General features: G+C 38.9%; 1 protein-coding gene across 1 annotated transcript in view; it reads left to right on the forward strand.

Annotated features, from left to right (window-relative positions):
* Window positions 1–412: 412 nt before the first annotated feature.
* Window positions 413–18,902, forward strand: part of LOC124165452 (nose resistant to fluoxetine protein 6-like) — an 86,304-nt gene continuing 67,814 nt past the window's right edge. Inside the window, exon 1 of the mRNA XM_046542880.1 lies at window positions 413–706. Within this exon, the coding sequence (XP_046398836.1) occupies window positions 559–706 (148 nt within the window). The 5' untranslated portion in view covers window positions 413–558. The remainder of the gene's footprint in view (window positions 707–18,902) is intronic.

The following is an 18,902-nucleotide window of genomic DNA, read 5'->3' on the forward strand; positions in this document are numbered from 1 at the left end:
GTAAAAAAATGTTTTTAGTGACAAGGTCATAGAAATAATATGGTTGAAAAATAAAATAAGAATTAAAAGTCAACTCATATGGTATGTGAACCTAAACATGTGAACAAGGCTATACGATAAGATTCAATTCATTCGGTTCGTGCCCACGAACCGTTCACGTTCGATTCATTCACGAGCGACTCTGCTCTTTAAATGGGGAGGAATAGCGGCGTTTATAAGCGTTGGAGGGGGTGAAGGTGGGGTGGGGTGGTTGGCGCGAGGGAGAGAGTGGGGTAGAGGGAGAAAGTGAACACTTTACCCCCCCCCCCCCCCTCACCTCACCCTTTCCCCGAACAGGCGCACGGGGTCGCTGGAGCACAAAGTGCGTGCATCCAAGTCTCTCGGCTGGCCACTCTCCTTCCAACCGCCATAGGATACGGATATACTTCTTCTGAATATCTTCTCTCCGCGTGGGTTTTTCGCGCGCTATCCCCCGCAATCCTCTTCCCCGCCCGGCGTGCCCCCTGCCCGTCAGAGGGAGAATTAATCGCCGCCCGCCCCCGAAAGGCATAGCGGGACATGGACCGCTTCGTTTGGGCCCTCTGGTGCGTTCTGCTCTGCGCCCTCCTGGCCCGCGGGTGCCTCGCCGAAGAAGTGCACACCAAAGGGATCGATCACTTGCTGGACGTGTGGAACCTGCGAAGGCTCCACTCCAGAATCAAAGAAGGTATTTACCATCTGCCAATCCACAGCAGATATTTTTCCATCCAAATTATTCCATCTTGCATTGGAGGAACACAATTAATCATATTAACATAATTTTCCGCGCCATTGAATACATGGGGAAAATATATAATCAATCAGAATTTTATATTGCTGATTTGGCCACAGATGACTTGAGAAGTCATTCACGAAGTCACAATTCTCTTCCGCTAAGTTTCCTGGAGCGTAGTGACCGAGTGAATGGAGCCTCAGATCATTGACCGGGGAGTTTCAAGGTAAAAACCGGGTGAAGTCTTTAAGCAAAACAAATAAAATCCTCGTGATAAGCACTGACGCCGACTTCATGGGACCTGGGGGGCCCGAGCCCCTCAAAAATTCGTTATGGGTGCTAGGAAAAAATGTGTCAGACTTGTTGATTTTCCTCGGAGTGTCCAGATATCGAGATTCGAGTTACCAGGGGTCTAATGTTGATCATATAACTCTTCTAAAATGCTTAAAAACTTAAAACTCACTACTTATAAAATTTCCCGGAACGAGATCCCCGGTTTGGGCCCCCCAATATTTTTTTTAAGTCGGCATCCCTGGTAATAAGTGATTATTCCCTACTCTGGATGTGTGAAATTCATACGGCTATGCCTGATTATGGGGTGATCTCACTCATGAAAATTATTCTCCGCGTTGTACCACTGAGGGATTGAGAGATAATTTAATAATATGAATTATTTATCGTTTATATTCCGACCGCTTCATAGAGTATAACGGGTGCATATAAAACCAAGCATCATCTTATGCTACACTCTTAACCGAAGTGAAATCGCTCTAAAATTCGAAATTATCGTTTTCAAAATTTCTGGTGGAGTCCGGGTCCGGGTGAAACTTTTAATCGCTTTAAGTAATAATGGTCGCATTACGAGGCGGCCAACAGAAAGTAAGTTCGCCTCTTACCCAGAATCTGTGAAATGTAGGTTTAGTTCGGGTTTAGCATTGCTATAATTTACCCTAACTAATCTTCAGGTTGAAGACTTGGGGCTGTGAGTGAGAGAGCATATCTGATGGCATATCAGTGATTCTTGACAGTTAGGGACCTCCATAGAGAATGAGAGATAAATTGAGAACTTATCAGCATCATACCTTTCCTCCAAAACTAATTATGGTTATAGAAGTCGCTCCATAGTTCCGAAATATCTTTCTCAAGTTTCGCAAGTATTTCAAAAAAGAATTTGCAGAATTTTAAGATGACGAGAGGGAAAATAAGTGCAAACTATAGTGAAATACCGGTTTCGCTCAAAACGGTTTTGCACCGTGGCAGCGATGGATCAAGGGACTTTGGAGAACTTGAGTGACCTTCAATAATCACCCACTTTGTCTCAAGATTACTTTAATGAGGAAGCAGGCATTTACATACACATCAATACCCCGTATGAATTTTTTTAAAATGTAGTTTTCCTAGGCTTTTTTGCTAAAAAAATTGAAATATACATAAAATGTTACAGCAAAATGAGTTAAAATGTGACGAAAATTAATGTCTTACAGAATTTTCGAAATTTTATGTCCTTATAAACACTTTTTTCGTCAAAAGATCATGGATGTTTTAGCACTTTTTATGCTTTTGAGCTCATTTTGCTATGGAATATCGGATAAATTTACATTTTAAAAATGATGAAGGCTCAAAAAAATTACACTACTATTAACTAGCAGGTGAATCACGTATTCTCAATAGCTCCGTTATCAGAACCCTGGGATAAATCCCTGGTTCTTTCTATTAACTCCAGAGGGAGAATTAGAAGATATTTTTCGGCATTATCGCAGTTTCATTATCAGGTATTATAGTACTCTCTGATTACCTAATTCACGATAATTTTAGAAGAGATTGTTTCAATGCGACAATATTCTCACAATCCGCGGCTAACGCGAGAGCATATCCGTGTTATTCTACATCTTCTTCGAATATATCGGAAACAATTTTCGTTCATCAGCGGTAACATTCAGGAGCTATTAGTGCGGAGTGTTTTCTGTCGTGGGCGGTGTAATGAGATATAAATTCGAGTCACGTATGAGGTTAATTAACGGAGTTTTGCGGTAATTTTATTAGGGCATTCTTTTTGTGAAAACTGGAATGTAAGATGGGTCATCTGATGAAGACTTTTCTTGATCAAGGGAGCGTTTTCTCAGAGTATAAACTAAATGGATTCGAGAGAGAGCATCACTGCGAGAAAAGACATTGAAAAGTGAAAACCAGGCGTCGAATGGGTCGGTAACTTTATCCCCGCAGAAAGTGGATACGCCAGGCGGCTACGTATAATGTAAATAAAGAGTGACAGTTGTGTCCATTGGGACTGACTTTACCTGTTGATCGGTACGGTAGGTGACTGGCTGCGGTAAGATTGAATAAAAATAGAATTCGTCGGCTTAAGGGGCTGCATCACACACATTCGACCGGCTGTATTTCATCTTGTTTTCCTGAATTATTTCTTGTTTTTAAACTTGGCTAGTCAAATTTTGAAGGTGTTATTCATTAAAATCATAACTTTTCATTGCTATTCCTTGCGATTGCAAATAATTTACTGAAGTATTGCTGCGAAGGTAATCAAAAGCTGAGAAGACGCTTATAATCCACTTTCAGCATTAATATTTTAGGAAAAATTTGCTAATGAAATTCATATAATATAACTTATTCACAATACTGAAACCATTGCTTTGAAATTTTTTTGTTGCTGAAAAATTAATTTGGAAATGACATTTCCAAATTAAATGAACTTCAAATCCGTGCGTATACGAAGCAACTTTGTACGCAGTCACACGAGTAAGGATGACAGTTGCTATAGAAATATGTCACCTTATCTGGGATTCGAATCCAGATCTCCGGTTTGCCTCTAGTTACATCATCTTTTTCCCAGGTAAATTTCTAATAATTCAGCAGCGTAACAGGTAGTATATCTGAACGGCAACTGGAAGATCTGGATTCAAATCTCGACTGACCCAAATGATATTTTTCTTGTCAAGTAAATGAAACTTGATTTGAATTTACGTCATGACTTCACTTGTTTTACGCAATGCTTTGAAAAACGTTCGTCGCGAATTAGCGACTAAAGAGGGTGATTCTCCCTGGCCGTGACTTACAATTAGAAAGACCTCCGCTCCTTGTGCCACAGCGTGCACTTGAGACGTGAAACCCAAGATCGCTGAAGCCAGTCTGAAATTCACCTACAAAGTATATGGCATGGTGGTGTGACTGGTAGCTTACATGGCCCAAAAACGAGAGATTCGGGTTCAAATCACAGGCAAGTCAAATTATGTTTTGATGACAAATTTCTTCCTTAGCGCCAAATTAACCTCATTTAAAACATATGATATCGTAGTAGTGAGTCAATCCAATACATAATATTCATCCAATGATTTAGATTATTGGCGTTTTAAAGTTGGTCTAATGCTCAGAGGTCGGAAACTGCTCTTGTTAATATTTACTGTGTGGGTGGACCTAGAAATTTTATCGTTCTTTATCCTAGTTTTAACCTAGCTTTATCGTGCACGTTCAAGTGAGTATTTTTTCAGCATATTTTTGGTAAAAGAGCCCTTCATGTATGTTCTCCGCAGCAATTCTCAAAATTCAATTTCCCTCCATTTATTAGCCTGAAGAGAAGAAAGTTTACCGCCTTATAATGCCTGCAAGCTATTCATTGTAAGTATCGGGAGTCGTTCTCCCTCCAGAACAAAGTCCAGCGGGTAGTATGGACTCGTGGGTGATGATTATTTTAAACCGCCTTTTTCGAAACAAGGAAGGAAAGTTTTTGATCAAGTCATTTTACTTGCGAGTGATTTAACCGGTTCCCAAATTTAAAATTACCAAAGGAAAATGCACGGCTGTGGCTTCTGCATACGAATTTCGGCATGCTTCCGTCTTTTTAAATGATTAAATCTAACAAATTAGGACTGAGACACTTTGAAAATTGTATAAGTTTTTGAAATACATGTACAATACTAATGCAGCAGATATGGACAAGAGAAATTTGAGGAATATCTATATTGAGAAAAACAAGAGTAAGTTACCAACTTAAAATATTTGAAAAACTGTATAACATCTTACGTTAGATTCCCAGAGGATGGGAATAGCCGGGCAACACAAGCAAGAGTCTTTATTCAAAAAGAAAATTCTCTTGACATAAAAATGGCATCAAACTTTTTTCTCTGTCTGACTCGAAAGAATTCGTAAAAGCGCATACTTGGAGTGTGAGTTCCTGCGGTTCAGAACCTTGGATTATGACGAGAGGTGAGAGAAAAAGCCTGAGTGCTTAAAAAGGTGGTGATGGAGAAGACTTTTACGAATTTATCTAGTAGATTTTCGCAGATCATTATGATACCTGATGATAATTTGGGTCCTACGAGTATTTTTTAAATAATTATTTACCACAGTATCGCCCTGTTCTTGTGCAGACCAATCTGTTAAAGAAAAGAGGGTTTCACGTCATTAATTTTCCGCATGACTTTCGAATCGGCTGTATTGTATTCACTGTATTGCATTCATATCATAAAATTCATTTCTTTTTATATAAATTTGATTTATGCTTACAGACAGTATCAGGTCAACTACTACATGTATCCTAATATGTAATGTAAAGTCCATCTTATATATATTTTTATTTTTGATTTATAATTAATCACAATTTGTAATAAATTATTTGGAATTGAAATAGAGAAAAAATAATTGGGTAAAGGAGAAACAATTCACTTTGTACTTTACATTTTACACTGTCAGTTTATTATCAACCATGGGTTTCACTCTAGTATCACTTTATTAGTGACCATACTTATGAAACTTCCAGCACCTTATTAATGGCATAAGTGTCTAAAATTTCCGATACCACCTATTCTACGACACATTATTTTTTAAAATAATCAATAGCGTCGAACGTCGAAGGTTTCTGTTATGCAAATGCTAAAAATTAGAAAGAATATGTTCAAGTAGATAAACTTCGATGGCCTCTACACTGTCAGTTCTTTGTCTCTTGAGTTTCTGATCTTGTGTTATTATCAAGTTGTTGAGAGTGTTACAAATTTGGTCGAGAATGAAGTGATATAAGTGCCAAAAACATAGTCTGGAATAAAGTGACCGTGAAGAAGGTATAAAGCGAATTTCATTTTTCCATATCGTGGACCCGGACCCATTAAGTTAATCCGCAAACGCTGAGAGAATGAAATTCAAAAATGTAGCCACCATCGACCCAAGTGTCGCTCAAGACCCATTAGGATACTTCAACATTATTATTACAATATTCTACCGGTTTCGGTAGGTTTACGTGGAGCACTTTAGAATCACTTTGGCCGTCTCACATTCCAATCTTGGACTTTCCTCTCCGAATCACATAGTGGCATACTCTCTTCCATTCTGTCTATAAATCCTGTTCTCTTCCTTCCTCTCCCTCGTTTACCCAACATTCTAACCTCTAACACTGTTTTCAACATCCCCTCCCCGCTAAGTACTCTCTCAATCCAAGCAAACTGTCTTTTCCGCGTCCATATATATAAAAGAAGATACCAGTTTGTCTGTCCGATATTCATTTCCATACGGATGGACAAATTGAAACCAAAGTTGTTCAATCCCATACATACATACAAAGGTGCATCTCATGCTGCCAAATACCCAGTGGCGGCTCGGGGGGGGGGGGCACACTTCACAGAGGGGGTCAGAATTTTAAAAATATTTTGTGTATTTTAGTGAGTTTTTAATTTGTGAGCTAGGTATTACATTTTTTAATTTAAAATAATATAATTTAAATATTTATAATAATAAAATTTAAACCAAAACGGTATTCTGCGACTCTGCAGCACCAAGTAGACGCCAGATTATAAAGCCGCCAGCCGTAGAGGCCATGTCATCTCACTAGATACTTCGCTCTGCGCATGCTCGGACGGCGTCATAGCACTAGCAGCCCCCAATACTACCAATCTCCATATAACTGCATGGGGATGGATTGGGACGTTCTGGCCAGCGCCCCACGGCTACAAATACGAACTTCTCGCGCTATTTTTGCGTGTTTTTCCTACATTTTCGATGCATGCGATTGAAAAAAAAACACTTTGGTTAGTTAGATGTATAATTATAATTGAATGGGCACATATTTTTTTCTTTTTCAAATCTTGGGAGGGACGGCGTCCGAGAGTCCTTATGGGCAAGCCGCCACTACAAATACCCTAATTCCACTTCTGGTTGAGTCCAACACTTCCTTCGCGTCGATTTCTCATTACCGTTTGTCACGTCACGTCACACAACTTCTGCGGCAGGACATCTTGTCGGGTGGGCACACTTCTTGGCACGCTCAAAGAGGATACATTAAAATCCCACAATAAGGTCATGATTTCCAAGTTCCAAATTTCCCACTTCTCTCGGTAATATCCTTCCCAAGCGACGCCGGGTGGCCTGTTAGTCTTTAATAAAATCTTTCTCTCCTCGCCCGCCATGCCAAGCACTCCGCCATTCCTCTTCCTATCCGTCCACTTCACCTTCTCCATTCTTCTCCACACCCACATTTCGTACGCTTTTAATCGCTTCTCCTCCTCCTTCCTCGACGTCCATGTTTCCGAGCCGCAAAGCGCTACACTCCATATCAAACTCTTCAGTAGTCTTTTCTTCAAATTCTTGCATGGTTATCCTCTCATCGGCTCCTTCATATTCATTAACAGCTCTTTTTGGAAACGCAATTCTCTTCCCGATGCCTATAATACTGTGGTTATTATTTTTTTCCTTATCTTGACCTCGTTTAATTCATGTTAAAATAGTTCTTGGAGTGTAGATCAATGTATGTTATGCAAAAAAGTTTTAGCCAACGTTTCTGTTTATTTTAAACTATCATCAGGGATTAGCTTTGTACTTATACAAAAAATATGTACAAAGTTAAGCCCTGATGATAGTTTAACAGAAACGTTGGCTGAAACTTTTTTGAATAACATACATTGACCCATAGGCGGATCCAGGGGGGGGGCACGGGGGCACGTGCCCCCCCCCCCCCAGACCCTCAAAAATATGCAAGATTTTTAATACGGTCCCATTATCATTGCGTTCGTTTTGTATTAGGAGGTATCCTTGTGCCCCTCCCAGAACAAAATCCTGGATACGGCCTTGCTTGTGCCCCTCCCAGAAAAAAATCCTGGATCCGCCCCTGCATTGACCTACACTCTAAGAACTATTTTATAATGCTGTGAGGATATTTCATAGGCGTACATAAATCACACACACACACCTCGAGAGATACCATCTCGTTTCCGACTTCGTGATGTGATATTTGTCATCAAACCCCGGAGATATTTGGACTCACGACCTTTTCATTAGCTCGAAAGACGTGCGATCAACTGGAAAGGTCAGTGCTCCCCCAACTTCCTGTTTCCAAGCAAGTGCATCGTTTACCGCACTCTCTCCGGCGCAGAGAAACATAACTAAATATTCATTATTATTATATATTTGTACTTTTCCACTAAATTTAGCATGGATATAAATAAATAAAAATTATTTCCACAAATTGAAACATGACAGTGTTAAAACATAAAAAATATACCTAAAGTGATGGAAAATAATAACCGCCGGCATGAAAGCAATTACTTTTCACACTTAGTTACCCATGACTGTTGCCTGCCAGGCTATGTAACGAATCGAACTATTTGATCAAATTCACGAAGGACTTGATTCTAAAACGATTCCCTATCGTGGAAATCCAAATATAAAGAGCTAATTTTTTAAATTGAATAACAGAAACGCACACATTTAGTGAATTTACGATCAATATTTATGAATTCAGTTTGCTATAACTTCCCTTTGAGGTTAGAAAAATATTTAAAGCAATGAATGAAAACATGTTATCTGATATATCCCATTCCTAAGTACACATAGCTGAACGGTGAAAGATCAAAGGGTCTCCCTTTTTCATCAGAAAAACCAACTTGCCAGTTTAGAGAAAAAATATCCTCTTAGATACACGACGGCTTCTTAGCATCAACTCCAAATTAGATTTTTAATAGATCCTGAAGTTTCTATTAGCAACTCGTCCGTCATATTCAAATAGATCGGTAAGCAGAAAAAAAAATTCGTAGGGGTTACTCAGAGAGGGGGAAGTACCCATGAATGCTGGCTGCCAGACTATCGAACGAATCGAACTATGTTTGATCAAACTCGCGAAGGACTTGATTCTAAAACGATTCCCTATCGTGGACATCCAGATATAAAGAGCTAATTTTTTATGATGAAATACAGAAACGCATACATTTAGTGAATTTACGTTCAATATTTATGAATTCCCCCTCTCTGAGTAACCACTACGAATTTTTTTCTGCTTACTATTTCTGCTTACTGCTATCTATTAGAAGATGACTGACGAGTTGCTGATAGAAACTTCAGGATCTATGAAAAATCTAATTTAGAGTTGATTTTTGAAGCGTTTTGGTTCATTTGGAGTGAATATTATTGATACCGAGTCTCCAAAAAATTTCGGTGAGGTTTAAACCTCCCCACCCTTGCCTTCAAGGGATATCTCAAAATCAACATCTTCATACAATCCCACGAGTCACCTCAACTTGGGAGTGGCGGGGGGTGTTAGGAGGCCAGCGGTTAGCAAACAATGCATGCAAATAAAATAAAAATGGATTAAATTCGTGCAATAAGACGTATTTGCCCTCTGATCCTTAATTCTGTGGGAAGTAAAAAAAAATTGAAAAATTATTTTTATTACGTTTCTCGGTTTGCCGTTTGGCGTAAAAGCGGCAATAGTGTAGTTTCGTTCATCAAAGAAAACGAAAGGCATTGATTGCGATTCCTTACCCACCATTAGTGTATTCATAATATACAAATTATTTGGTGTTAGAAATACCGGTTTAGACGAATGGCAAGGGTCAATTTTATCCTCATTTGAAAAAGGCCAGATTTGCGCCCATGCGATGCCACTCCACGTGACGTCACAGGGACCTAGTTTCTATACGAGTAGATAGGAGTTTTTCATCGTCTGAGGTTACAAATGCATGCATGAGGCACAGACTTCATGAAAACATGTCTTAATAATCACCTATTAAAACTGGCTAAGGTCGGAAAATTTTCCTCGTTTGATAAGGTATTGATGATCCTTATTTAAGCCAAACGCTACCAGGTAGCATTGTACTCAGCTACCTGCTAGTATCCTGCGTCGTATCAGCGCTCAGAGCCCCGCCCCAAGGTCACCTCACTTGCGGCAGCGGGAACCAGAACGACGTCACATGGGAGTTTTCCGGCATTCATATTTACCCGTCGCGTTTTCGCGCGCTTGAAAATTTTCACTTTTCATTTTATCGCGAAAAATAGATATCGTCATTTAAAATTATAAAAGCGTGAAATACGTACTCCAGGAGTAATAATATTTCGATTTACGCAATAAAAAAATATGTAATAGGAAACCGCCCTATTCATTGTAAACTATTACTCATTGACCTTTGGTACAGTTTAGCGCTCATGACAATAAATTTGACCGGAACCTATCTTGCATTAATGCGTAATTGAATTCGTTGTCCCTTTGAAAAAAGTTGTTCCGTTGTCCTTTTCATACACCTTGTGGGTGAAAAGGTGTATGAAATGGTATTTAAAACGTGAGATACTGCGATGATGCTCATTGTGGCTCCGAAGAGCTTAAATTCTCAATACTTACTGATGAAACAATCCATTGGCCATTATGGGATTTCTCACTTTCACGATAACTACTAAAGTGATTTACCGATGATCGTAATGAGCAGTATACCGATTTCATCTCTCGTACTCATATGACAGATGTCCATCGCATGATGGGCTATAATAATTTAGGAGAAATCCACGAGTTTCACGGGCAAATACACTCGCACCTGTCAGCCACATGTCTCAAGAAGTGAATTATTTCAATCTTAAAAATGACTTCGCCGAAGTGATTTATGCTAGGGTTGTATGCTATGGATATATTTTCCAATGGTTGTAAATATAGCGACAGTGTAGAAGGTATGAAATGAATTTTCTATTTCCATACCGTGGATCCATTAAGTTAATCTGCAAAAGTTAAAAGGATGAAATCCAAAATTAGAGCCGCATTAGACATGAGCTTAATATTGATTACATTTTTTCATTCGAAATTTTCGTGAAGTTTGGGGGTAATTAAGATGAACTAAGTTCTTAACATATGGAGAGAGGACGCGATAAACAGTTCATGCAATAAGTAGGTAATTTAATCATGCATAATTTTACTTTCTCGCTTTCTCAATCACCTGCACTTAAATCTGAAATAAATTCATTAATTATTTTAAAAAAAGCAAAAATAATGCATTTTTTGATCATCAGATCGTATACGTAGAAATAACTTGATTAAGAAAGCGGAATTTGTTGGGAAACTATATACAAGGGCATTAAACTATTCCCTCACCAATAAGTACTTCACTTCAACGCGCAACTCTGCCTAAAATCATTCACACATTCTCTCGCACACGAATTCAGGTCAACATGAGCAATAAACACATCCATAGACTTTCACGAAAGGTACTAAAACACACAATCAAGAGGCAACAGTCGCGGTATCTATAGAAACATATTTCCAGAAAATTTCGAATCTCACACCGGCAGGTCAAAGTCAGGTAATATCAAAATGTACCACATTCTGCCAAATGATAGCTCAACTCATTTGAATAAGACTGGGGATGGATCGGGTCCGCGTTATTATTTTCACCGATTCGGTTCCTGGCATCGGTTATCGTTTCCTGAATTTAATTAAATGTTTCATATTTATTGGCCAGTTTTCAAAAACTATCAATGAATTTAGGCTATTTCAATATGGAAACTATAAAAAATAAGAGTCAAGCCGTTCCTCATGTATATATCCATAACATCAGTACAATTGAAACTCCATGCCAATGAAATATGAAAAAATTATGCTGTTACTCTCGAAAATAGGAGAAATCAGACTCAGGCAAGTGCGTAAATAACGTATTTTACGAGTCAATGTAAGAACTCTTCATTTTCAACGAGTGAATAGTTTTCCGCCACTTTTGCGTGAATAATTTACCCTATTCCCTATTGATCTGAATCTCGTTCTAAAATCTAGAACCCGTGGAATAGAGAACAGAAGAAACCATAAATAAGACCTCACACCATTCATTCGACTAGGGGCCTTCCTGGCATCTTAAGTAGCATCTTAGGAGACCTTAAGAAAAAAAAATATTGCAAAATTAAGCAAAGTAGAATTTAAATACGAATGTAAAGTGCTTAAATCAATAGCGTGGTAAGGGAAGGTGAAGGCAGAGTTCACCCTACGCTGAAAAACGTGTAAATACCAACAATTCAGAATAGGAGGGTGGCTTTCTTTCCTCGGGATATATAGGACAGAAAGGATATTTTTGTCATTGTCTTCACCTGAAATCCGGGACCCTTTGGTCGCCAGCTAAGTACTCTACTCACTAGGCCAGCAACCTCTCTGTATAAAACTGTTGACTAAAAATTATTCTCAAGCGGAAGACTAGATTAGGCGATATCGCCGCCCAAATTATTAATATTCAATGGAGTAAAAACAAAGGAGATCATGAATAATATTGACAGAGCGATATAATAGAAGGCTTCCATTGATGGAAAACTTAGAAACAATTTTACGTGGTTTTTTGCTCTAATGGTCCACCACTTCGACGTAATAGGTATCAGGTGAAATCATGAGGAAGAACTGTTATCTGCTAAAAATGGGTGAGCCCAACAAATGTTTTTGTACAACCAATTCTGAACCAGTTTGGAAATAAAAAATTAATAGAGTTTTTTTCTCCTTTGACTCCTTTTATGGAGTCGGTAGAGGAGAACCATTGATGTTCTTAATTTATGTCTTCCATGGAGCAGGACGGAGAAAATTTGTGACGTCAATACCTGCTCAAATTCAGTCAGCCTCGGTGTCACTTATGGCGGATTTTCCTTCTCTATTTATGTATTGATTATCAAGTAGCTAGTTTGGTATATCTATGTACATCTCATGTCGTAACTAAGTTAACGATGCGTGTGACTGGCTATGTGCGAAAATGTGAAAGTAATGTAATGTGCTGCAATCGTACTAAGAGGGTAACTCAGCTCGTACACGCATTTGGCTGAGAGCTGCTAGACACTCAAAGGCTACGTGCTACGCTTGGATTGCTTGAGCTATAAAAACAGCTATTCAGAGCCACCACCATTCAGAGAACACTGCCTTAAAATATCATCGTTTCTATGCCTGGCAGAAACGATATAATGAGAGAAATATTTTTCCGAACGTATTGCTTTAGAATTCGTTTTTCTCCTTAATAATTAAGGTGTTTAATAATAGAGTTAACTAGAGGGGACGCAATTGTCAAATATTTTATGTTCGCACCTTCTTTTTTTAACGGCCGGAGTCACCCTCGCAACACAACAATTGATGGAAAACTTGAAAACAATTTAACGCGTTTTTTTGCTCTAATCTAGACGTCTTGCGGGATAGTTTGCAGATGTACTTTCCATGGATAGCCAAATAAAACAAAACTATTCGCCAACCCTCAAAAATAACTGTCCATCCACTCCGTTTTACGCATTTATATTATAAATAAGTGGATTAAATATAAGTCTTTGCCTTGGCACCTCTGCGGAAACAAGCTGACAATCCAGGCACTGGAGGGATACGATCTAGGAAATACTGAATTACCTCTTCTACCGCAGCGTCTATTGAGCTTCCTCAATGCCGGAAATCACACTTTCTAAATTTTCTCTTTTTTTGCATTTTTTTAATCCGCAGTTACTTAGTGAAGCCAATCTCAACCGTAGTAATATGCATTTCCAAGGCCTGATCAACTCGTGGAAATTAAATTGATACAAACCAAAGTGTTTAAGCTAACATTCAATATAAATAATTAATACGAACAAAAATATTTTCATAAAAAAAAAAAGGAAAAATATTTTTTACAACTCCCGATCAAATTTCCGAGGGTTCGTTTCATAAGATATGAACAAAAAATTGTCATACAAGTACACGCAGCCAGTGTGTCAGGCCCAAATTTCTTCATAGATGTAATTGCGGTGAAAATTAATAGGAAGTAAATAGGAATGATCGATTCAGTATAAGTCAAAAATGAATGAATTTTCTTAAAAAATGACCAATTTACAATAAAACTGAAGTAAATTTGTCAAAGATCAACTATTACTCAATAGTCTAAAGCTCTAATCAAATAATTAAAGATTCGGATGCTATTCCCTGTACAAATCCCTACTGGAATTACGAAATGTTTATTTAAAATATTAACTTAGCATATGAGTCATTAATACGGAGTAAAATGTCGCGGGAAAGACCTAATGACCGCAGGTGCGCTAATGAGCAAACTCACTTAAGTAAGTAAAAAAGGAGCCATGAACAACGATCACTATCAGTGGCGTAACTAGGAATATGCTTTGGGGGGATGGGATGGTCTGGGGTGACGACCCCCACCCCCAGGTAAAGGGGTTCCGGGAAAACGTTAGAAAAATGACTTGCCTGGATATACATTTTGGCACTAAAATTTTATTTTAAGCATATGCAGTTATTTAATTTCAAAAGTAGAAAATAGTTTTAAATTACTTTTTTATTCCTCTGAGGCTTTGGGGGGGATCTATCCCCTCATCCCCCTCATAGTTACGCCTCTGATCACTATCCCCAAGAGCTGTTACTGGAACCCTTTCGGAACGTTAATCTTCCTCTCTAGTTTTTAACGAAATCTTAGCTTCCTGGTATTTTCCAATTAAAATGAGAAAGTTCTTAGTCGACACTCTGGTTAAGGTGGCGAATGCTCACAAATTACCACGCAAAAGGCCATAGGATGATCAAAGTAACCAGGGATAGGGCGCTTCTGGGGCTTCATAGTCCTACAAGATATCTTCAGCTTTATACAAAATATTTCATACGACCCATCTTCATGATGAGTGAACGCAAGGTACATTTGAATTAATAATTCACATTGAGATGGGTATTTTTATAAGTATTATTTTTCAAATTTCGACAATGCTCACAACAATTGAATGTGCATCAACGAGGGTTACTCAAGGCAGCAGGGGCATACACTATAAGAACTAACATGCCGATGACATGACATGACATGACATGCTGATGTAATAATAGGTTCAGAAAATGATTTGAGGAAGATAACGGTAAATTTAAGTAGTATAATGAGTAGATATGAACTGAAAATGGCTACAAAGGAACCCATGACATTAGGCAGTAAAAAATAAGTCAAGACTACCATTAAAATAGGGAAACAAAAACTGAAAAAGGTGAATGACTTCTGTTATTTCGGAAGGATTACTAGCGACGGGAGAATCAAGTAAGAAATAATTAGGAGAAAAGCCCAGGTGAAAAGAGAATTACATAAAAAGTAAGATCTTCTCACAGAAGGAAATTAAAGCCGAGATGCAAGGAGAAAATATATTAGAACTTTTATTTAGAAGCATGCTTCTTCGCGGAAGAGAGGCATGAAAGATTACAGCAGCGGGGAAATCAAGGGTATAGGCTTTCGTAATTTGGCGCTTCAGAAGAGTTATGAGTCAATTGGATCGATCGAGATAGTAAGTAGGAAGTCCTATGTAGAGTAGGATAGGAGGAAGTCTCATGACAACCTTGCTAAGAAGACGAAATAACCTAATCGTTCATATCTTGAGATATCATGGCATGATGAAGATAATCTTTGAGGGACATGTAGAGGGTAAGAACGGAAAAGGAAGAATTCTAAAAAAAGAAATGGAACACTTAAAAAAGGATATGAATGAGAAGAAATGCGTACGTATGAAAAGATTAATTGATAAAAGAATTAAGAAGAGAGTGCGTCAAACCAATCTTAGAATAGGGTGGTTTCCTATTATTTTTTTATTGCCTAAATCGAAAGATTATTACTCCTGGAGTACGCATTTCACAATTTTAGATTTTTAAATGACGATATCTATTTTTCGCGATAAAATGAAAGGTGAAAATTTTCAAGCGCGCGAAAACGTGACGGCTAAGTATGAATGCCGGGAAAAACCCGTATGACGTCAGTCTGGTTCCCGCTTCCACCGTGTGAGGTGACCTTGGGGCGAGGATATTGTGCGCCGCGGCGATGCTGGCTGCTAGCAGGTAGCAGAGTGCCCTGCTAGCAGGTAGCGCTTGGCTTAAATAAGGATTATTAATACCTTATCAAACGAAGGAAACTTTCCGACCTTAGACAGTTTTAATAGGTGATTATTAAGAGATGTTTCCCTGAAGTCTGTGCTTCATGCATGCACTGGTAATCTCATACCATGGAAAACTTCTATCTACTCGTATAGAAACTGGGTCCCTGTGACGTCACGTGGAGTGGCATCGTATGGGCGCCAATCTGGCCTTTTTCGAATGCAGTTAAAATTGACCATTGCCATTCGTCTACACTGGGAAATCTAAAATCAAGTAAGTTTCTATTATGAATACACTTATGGTAGGTGACGAATCGCAATCAATGAATTTCGTTTTCTTTGATGAAGGAAACTACCCTATTCGTAAAATCTCCTCGGGATCGCCACGAGCATACGAACTGCATAACTGCCGAAATTTTCGATGTCCGACTCGGCAATCGTCCTCAGGGATGTGAGTGAGATCTTTCCTTACTTATATAGAGTCACTCTCGTGGCCAGGTGAATGCTGATTCGCTGTCATCAGCGGCGCGCTATGATTGACTGGCGTGATGATTTTGCCGAGCCATTTTGATTGTATTGAGCACAGGTTTCCAAGTGTTGCTCAATGCAACCGGAATCTCTATTGAGTGTGTTTTCGGCCAGTCTAATTTCGATTGACTCTTTGATAAGGCGATCCCAAAAACCAATGGATCGGCAGAGCATCTTGGTGTTGTCAAACTCAACAATATTTCTGCATTCCATCCAATGCTCTGCGATGGCTGACTTTTCGGGCAGCCCTAAGCGGAGGTGGCGCTTGTGTTCTTTGGGCCGCGTATCTATAGTGCGGCCCGTCTCACCAATGCAGATCTTCCCGCAAACACACGGGACTTGGACACTCACAGCCCTGAGGACGACGAACGAGTTGGACGTTGAAACGTCGGCAGGAATGCTGTTCCTGACCCGGTGGCGATCCCGAGATCATTTTACGAAGTCTATTCGCCGGGAAAGCACTAAATCTTTCTTCAATCTTAAAATTATTGAACAATGACGATGACATATACTTGGGTTACGGCTCTGAGTTTGCCACAGAGGTGTGTTACGAGTAGATCGCTCATAAAATAATGAAAGATGATTTGCAATTTTCCACAAAAATAAATTTAATCCGACCCGAGTTTCGATGTTAGTACATCATTTTCAAGGTCGAAAATGATGTAGTAACATCGAAACTCGGGTCGGATTTAATTTATTTTTGTGGAAAGTTGCAAATCATCTTTCATTGCGAATCAATTCCACTGTATCTCGCTTGATTCCTCGAATTTTCACTCATAACATGGTCACTGCCTATGCACAAAAGATGGGAATTTTCAAATTGTGGAATGAGATTCTGTACCATAGTTACAGAATTATATTCTGAAAATTTTACACCTCTCGCATTTCCTCCTCAAATTCCTAAATCGCACTCAACTGAGCGAATACGAGCTCTCCCCAGAGAATTTCTCCTCCTCCGACAATCCGCTCCTGCACCTTCAACCTGAAACATTTAATTTGAGAACAACGTACACGAATAATTCGTTATTACGAGATTTTTACCAAAAGCAGCTCTCGCTGGCACCGCATTCTCTTGACTTGACTGCTAATTGCGAGTCAAATTTGACCATGGTCAAATGATTCTTCTCGGTCATCATTAAGAATGAATACAAGGAAATCGAGGAAAGTGTAGCCTCACGAAATCGAAATATTATTACTCCTTGAGTATGCATTTCACGCTCTTAGGTTTTCGAATGACGATATCTATTTTTCGCGATTAAACGAAAAGTGAAAAATTTCAAGCGCATGAAAACGCGACGGCTAAGTAGGAATGATGGGAAAAGTCCGTGTGACGATTTCTGGTTCCCGCTGCCGCCTTGTGAGGTGACCTTGAGGCGAGGCTTGAGCGCTGATACGACGCAGGCTGATTGTAGGTAGCGCTTGGCTTAAATATGGATTATTACTACCTCATAAAACGAAGGAAACTTTCCGACCTTAGACAATTTTAATAAGTGATTATTAAGAGATGTTTCCCTGAGCTCTGTGACTCATGCATGCATTGGTAATCTCAGACGATGTAAAACTCCTATCTACTCGTACAGAAACTAGGTCCCTGTGACGTCACGTGGAATGGAATCGCATGGGCGCCAATATGGCCCTTTTCAAATGAGGATAAAACATTGCCATTACCATTCGTCTAAACTGGGATTTCTAAAACCAAATAATTTGTATATTATGAGTACACTAATGGTGGGTAACGAATCGCAATCAATGCCTTTCGTTTTCTTTGGTGAAGGAAACTACCCTATTATTGTTCGAAGATATAAGCCCCTTCTTTTTACAACCTCATGAAGGTCTTTTTTTCATTTTTGGCACTCAATGGGGTTAGTAGCGATCACTTTGAGAAAAATATACCTAATGATGCTGTGGTATGGTGAAACCTGGATTATAAAATACACGAATATTTTTTGTGTAATACGACATCAGATTAGAGTAAGGTTAAAAATTGGGGACGAGTAGTTGGAACTCTCTTCTGTACACACGTGTACCCTGAATGTATCACGTGACGTGGGGAATAGCACTCAACGATGAGCTCCCAGTAGGAAAAGTTAGCCACGTGTCGAAACAAAATACAATATATAAAAATATCTTTACTTTACTTTCTAATGAAAGGCCACTTCGGCTTCGCGTGAATGATTTTTCGGATACAGCTTACTTGTATCGAACGGCCAATTTTTGTAGGATTTCTACAAAATTTGAGATTTTTCACTTATTTAACAATCTGCTTCATCCTATTTATTGAAAAAAGCGCTGCAACAACAATTAAAGTAATTTTATTCATGGTACTTATCTAAAAAGAGGTAATGGTACATAGTTTACATCGGCGTCCGTAAAAAACGATCGAATCGACAAACAGCTAAGTGATATGAAATAATTTTACACAATAATCGCTCTTTAGAATCATACAAAGTCCGAGCGAATGCATACAGAAATTTTGATGTGGGCGTGTCGGATTATGCCGGGGTGTGCTGGGTTTTGGGTTGGGTCGGGCCATGGTGCTTGAATGAAGGAC

The sequence above is a fragment of the Ischnura elegans genome, chromosome 9 (assembly GCF_921293095.1).
Source record: "Ischnura elegans chromosome 9, ioIscEleg1.1, whole genome shotgun sequence".
Taxonomy (NCBI): Eukaryota; Metazoa; Arthropoda; class Insecta; order Odonata; family Coenagrionidae; genus Ischnura; species Ischnura elegans.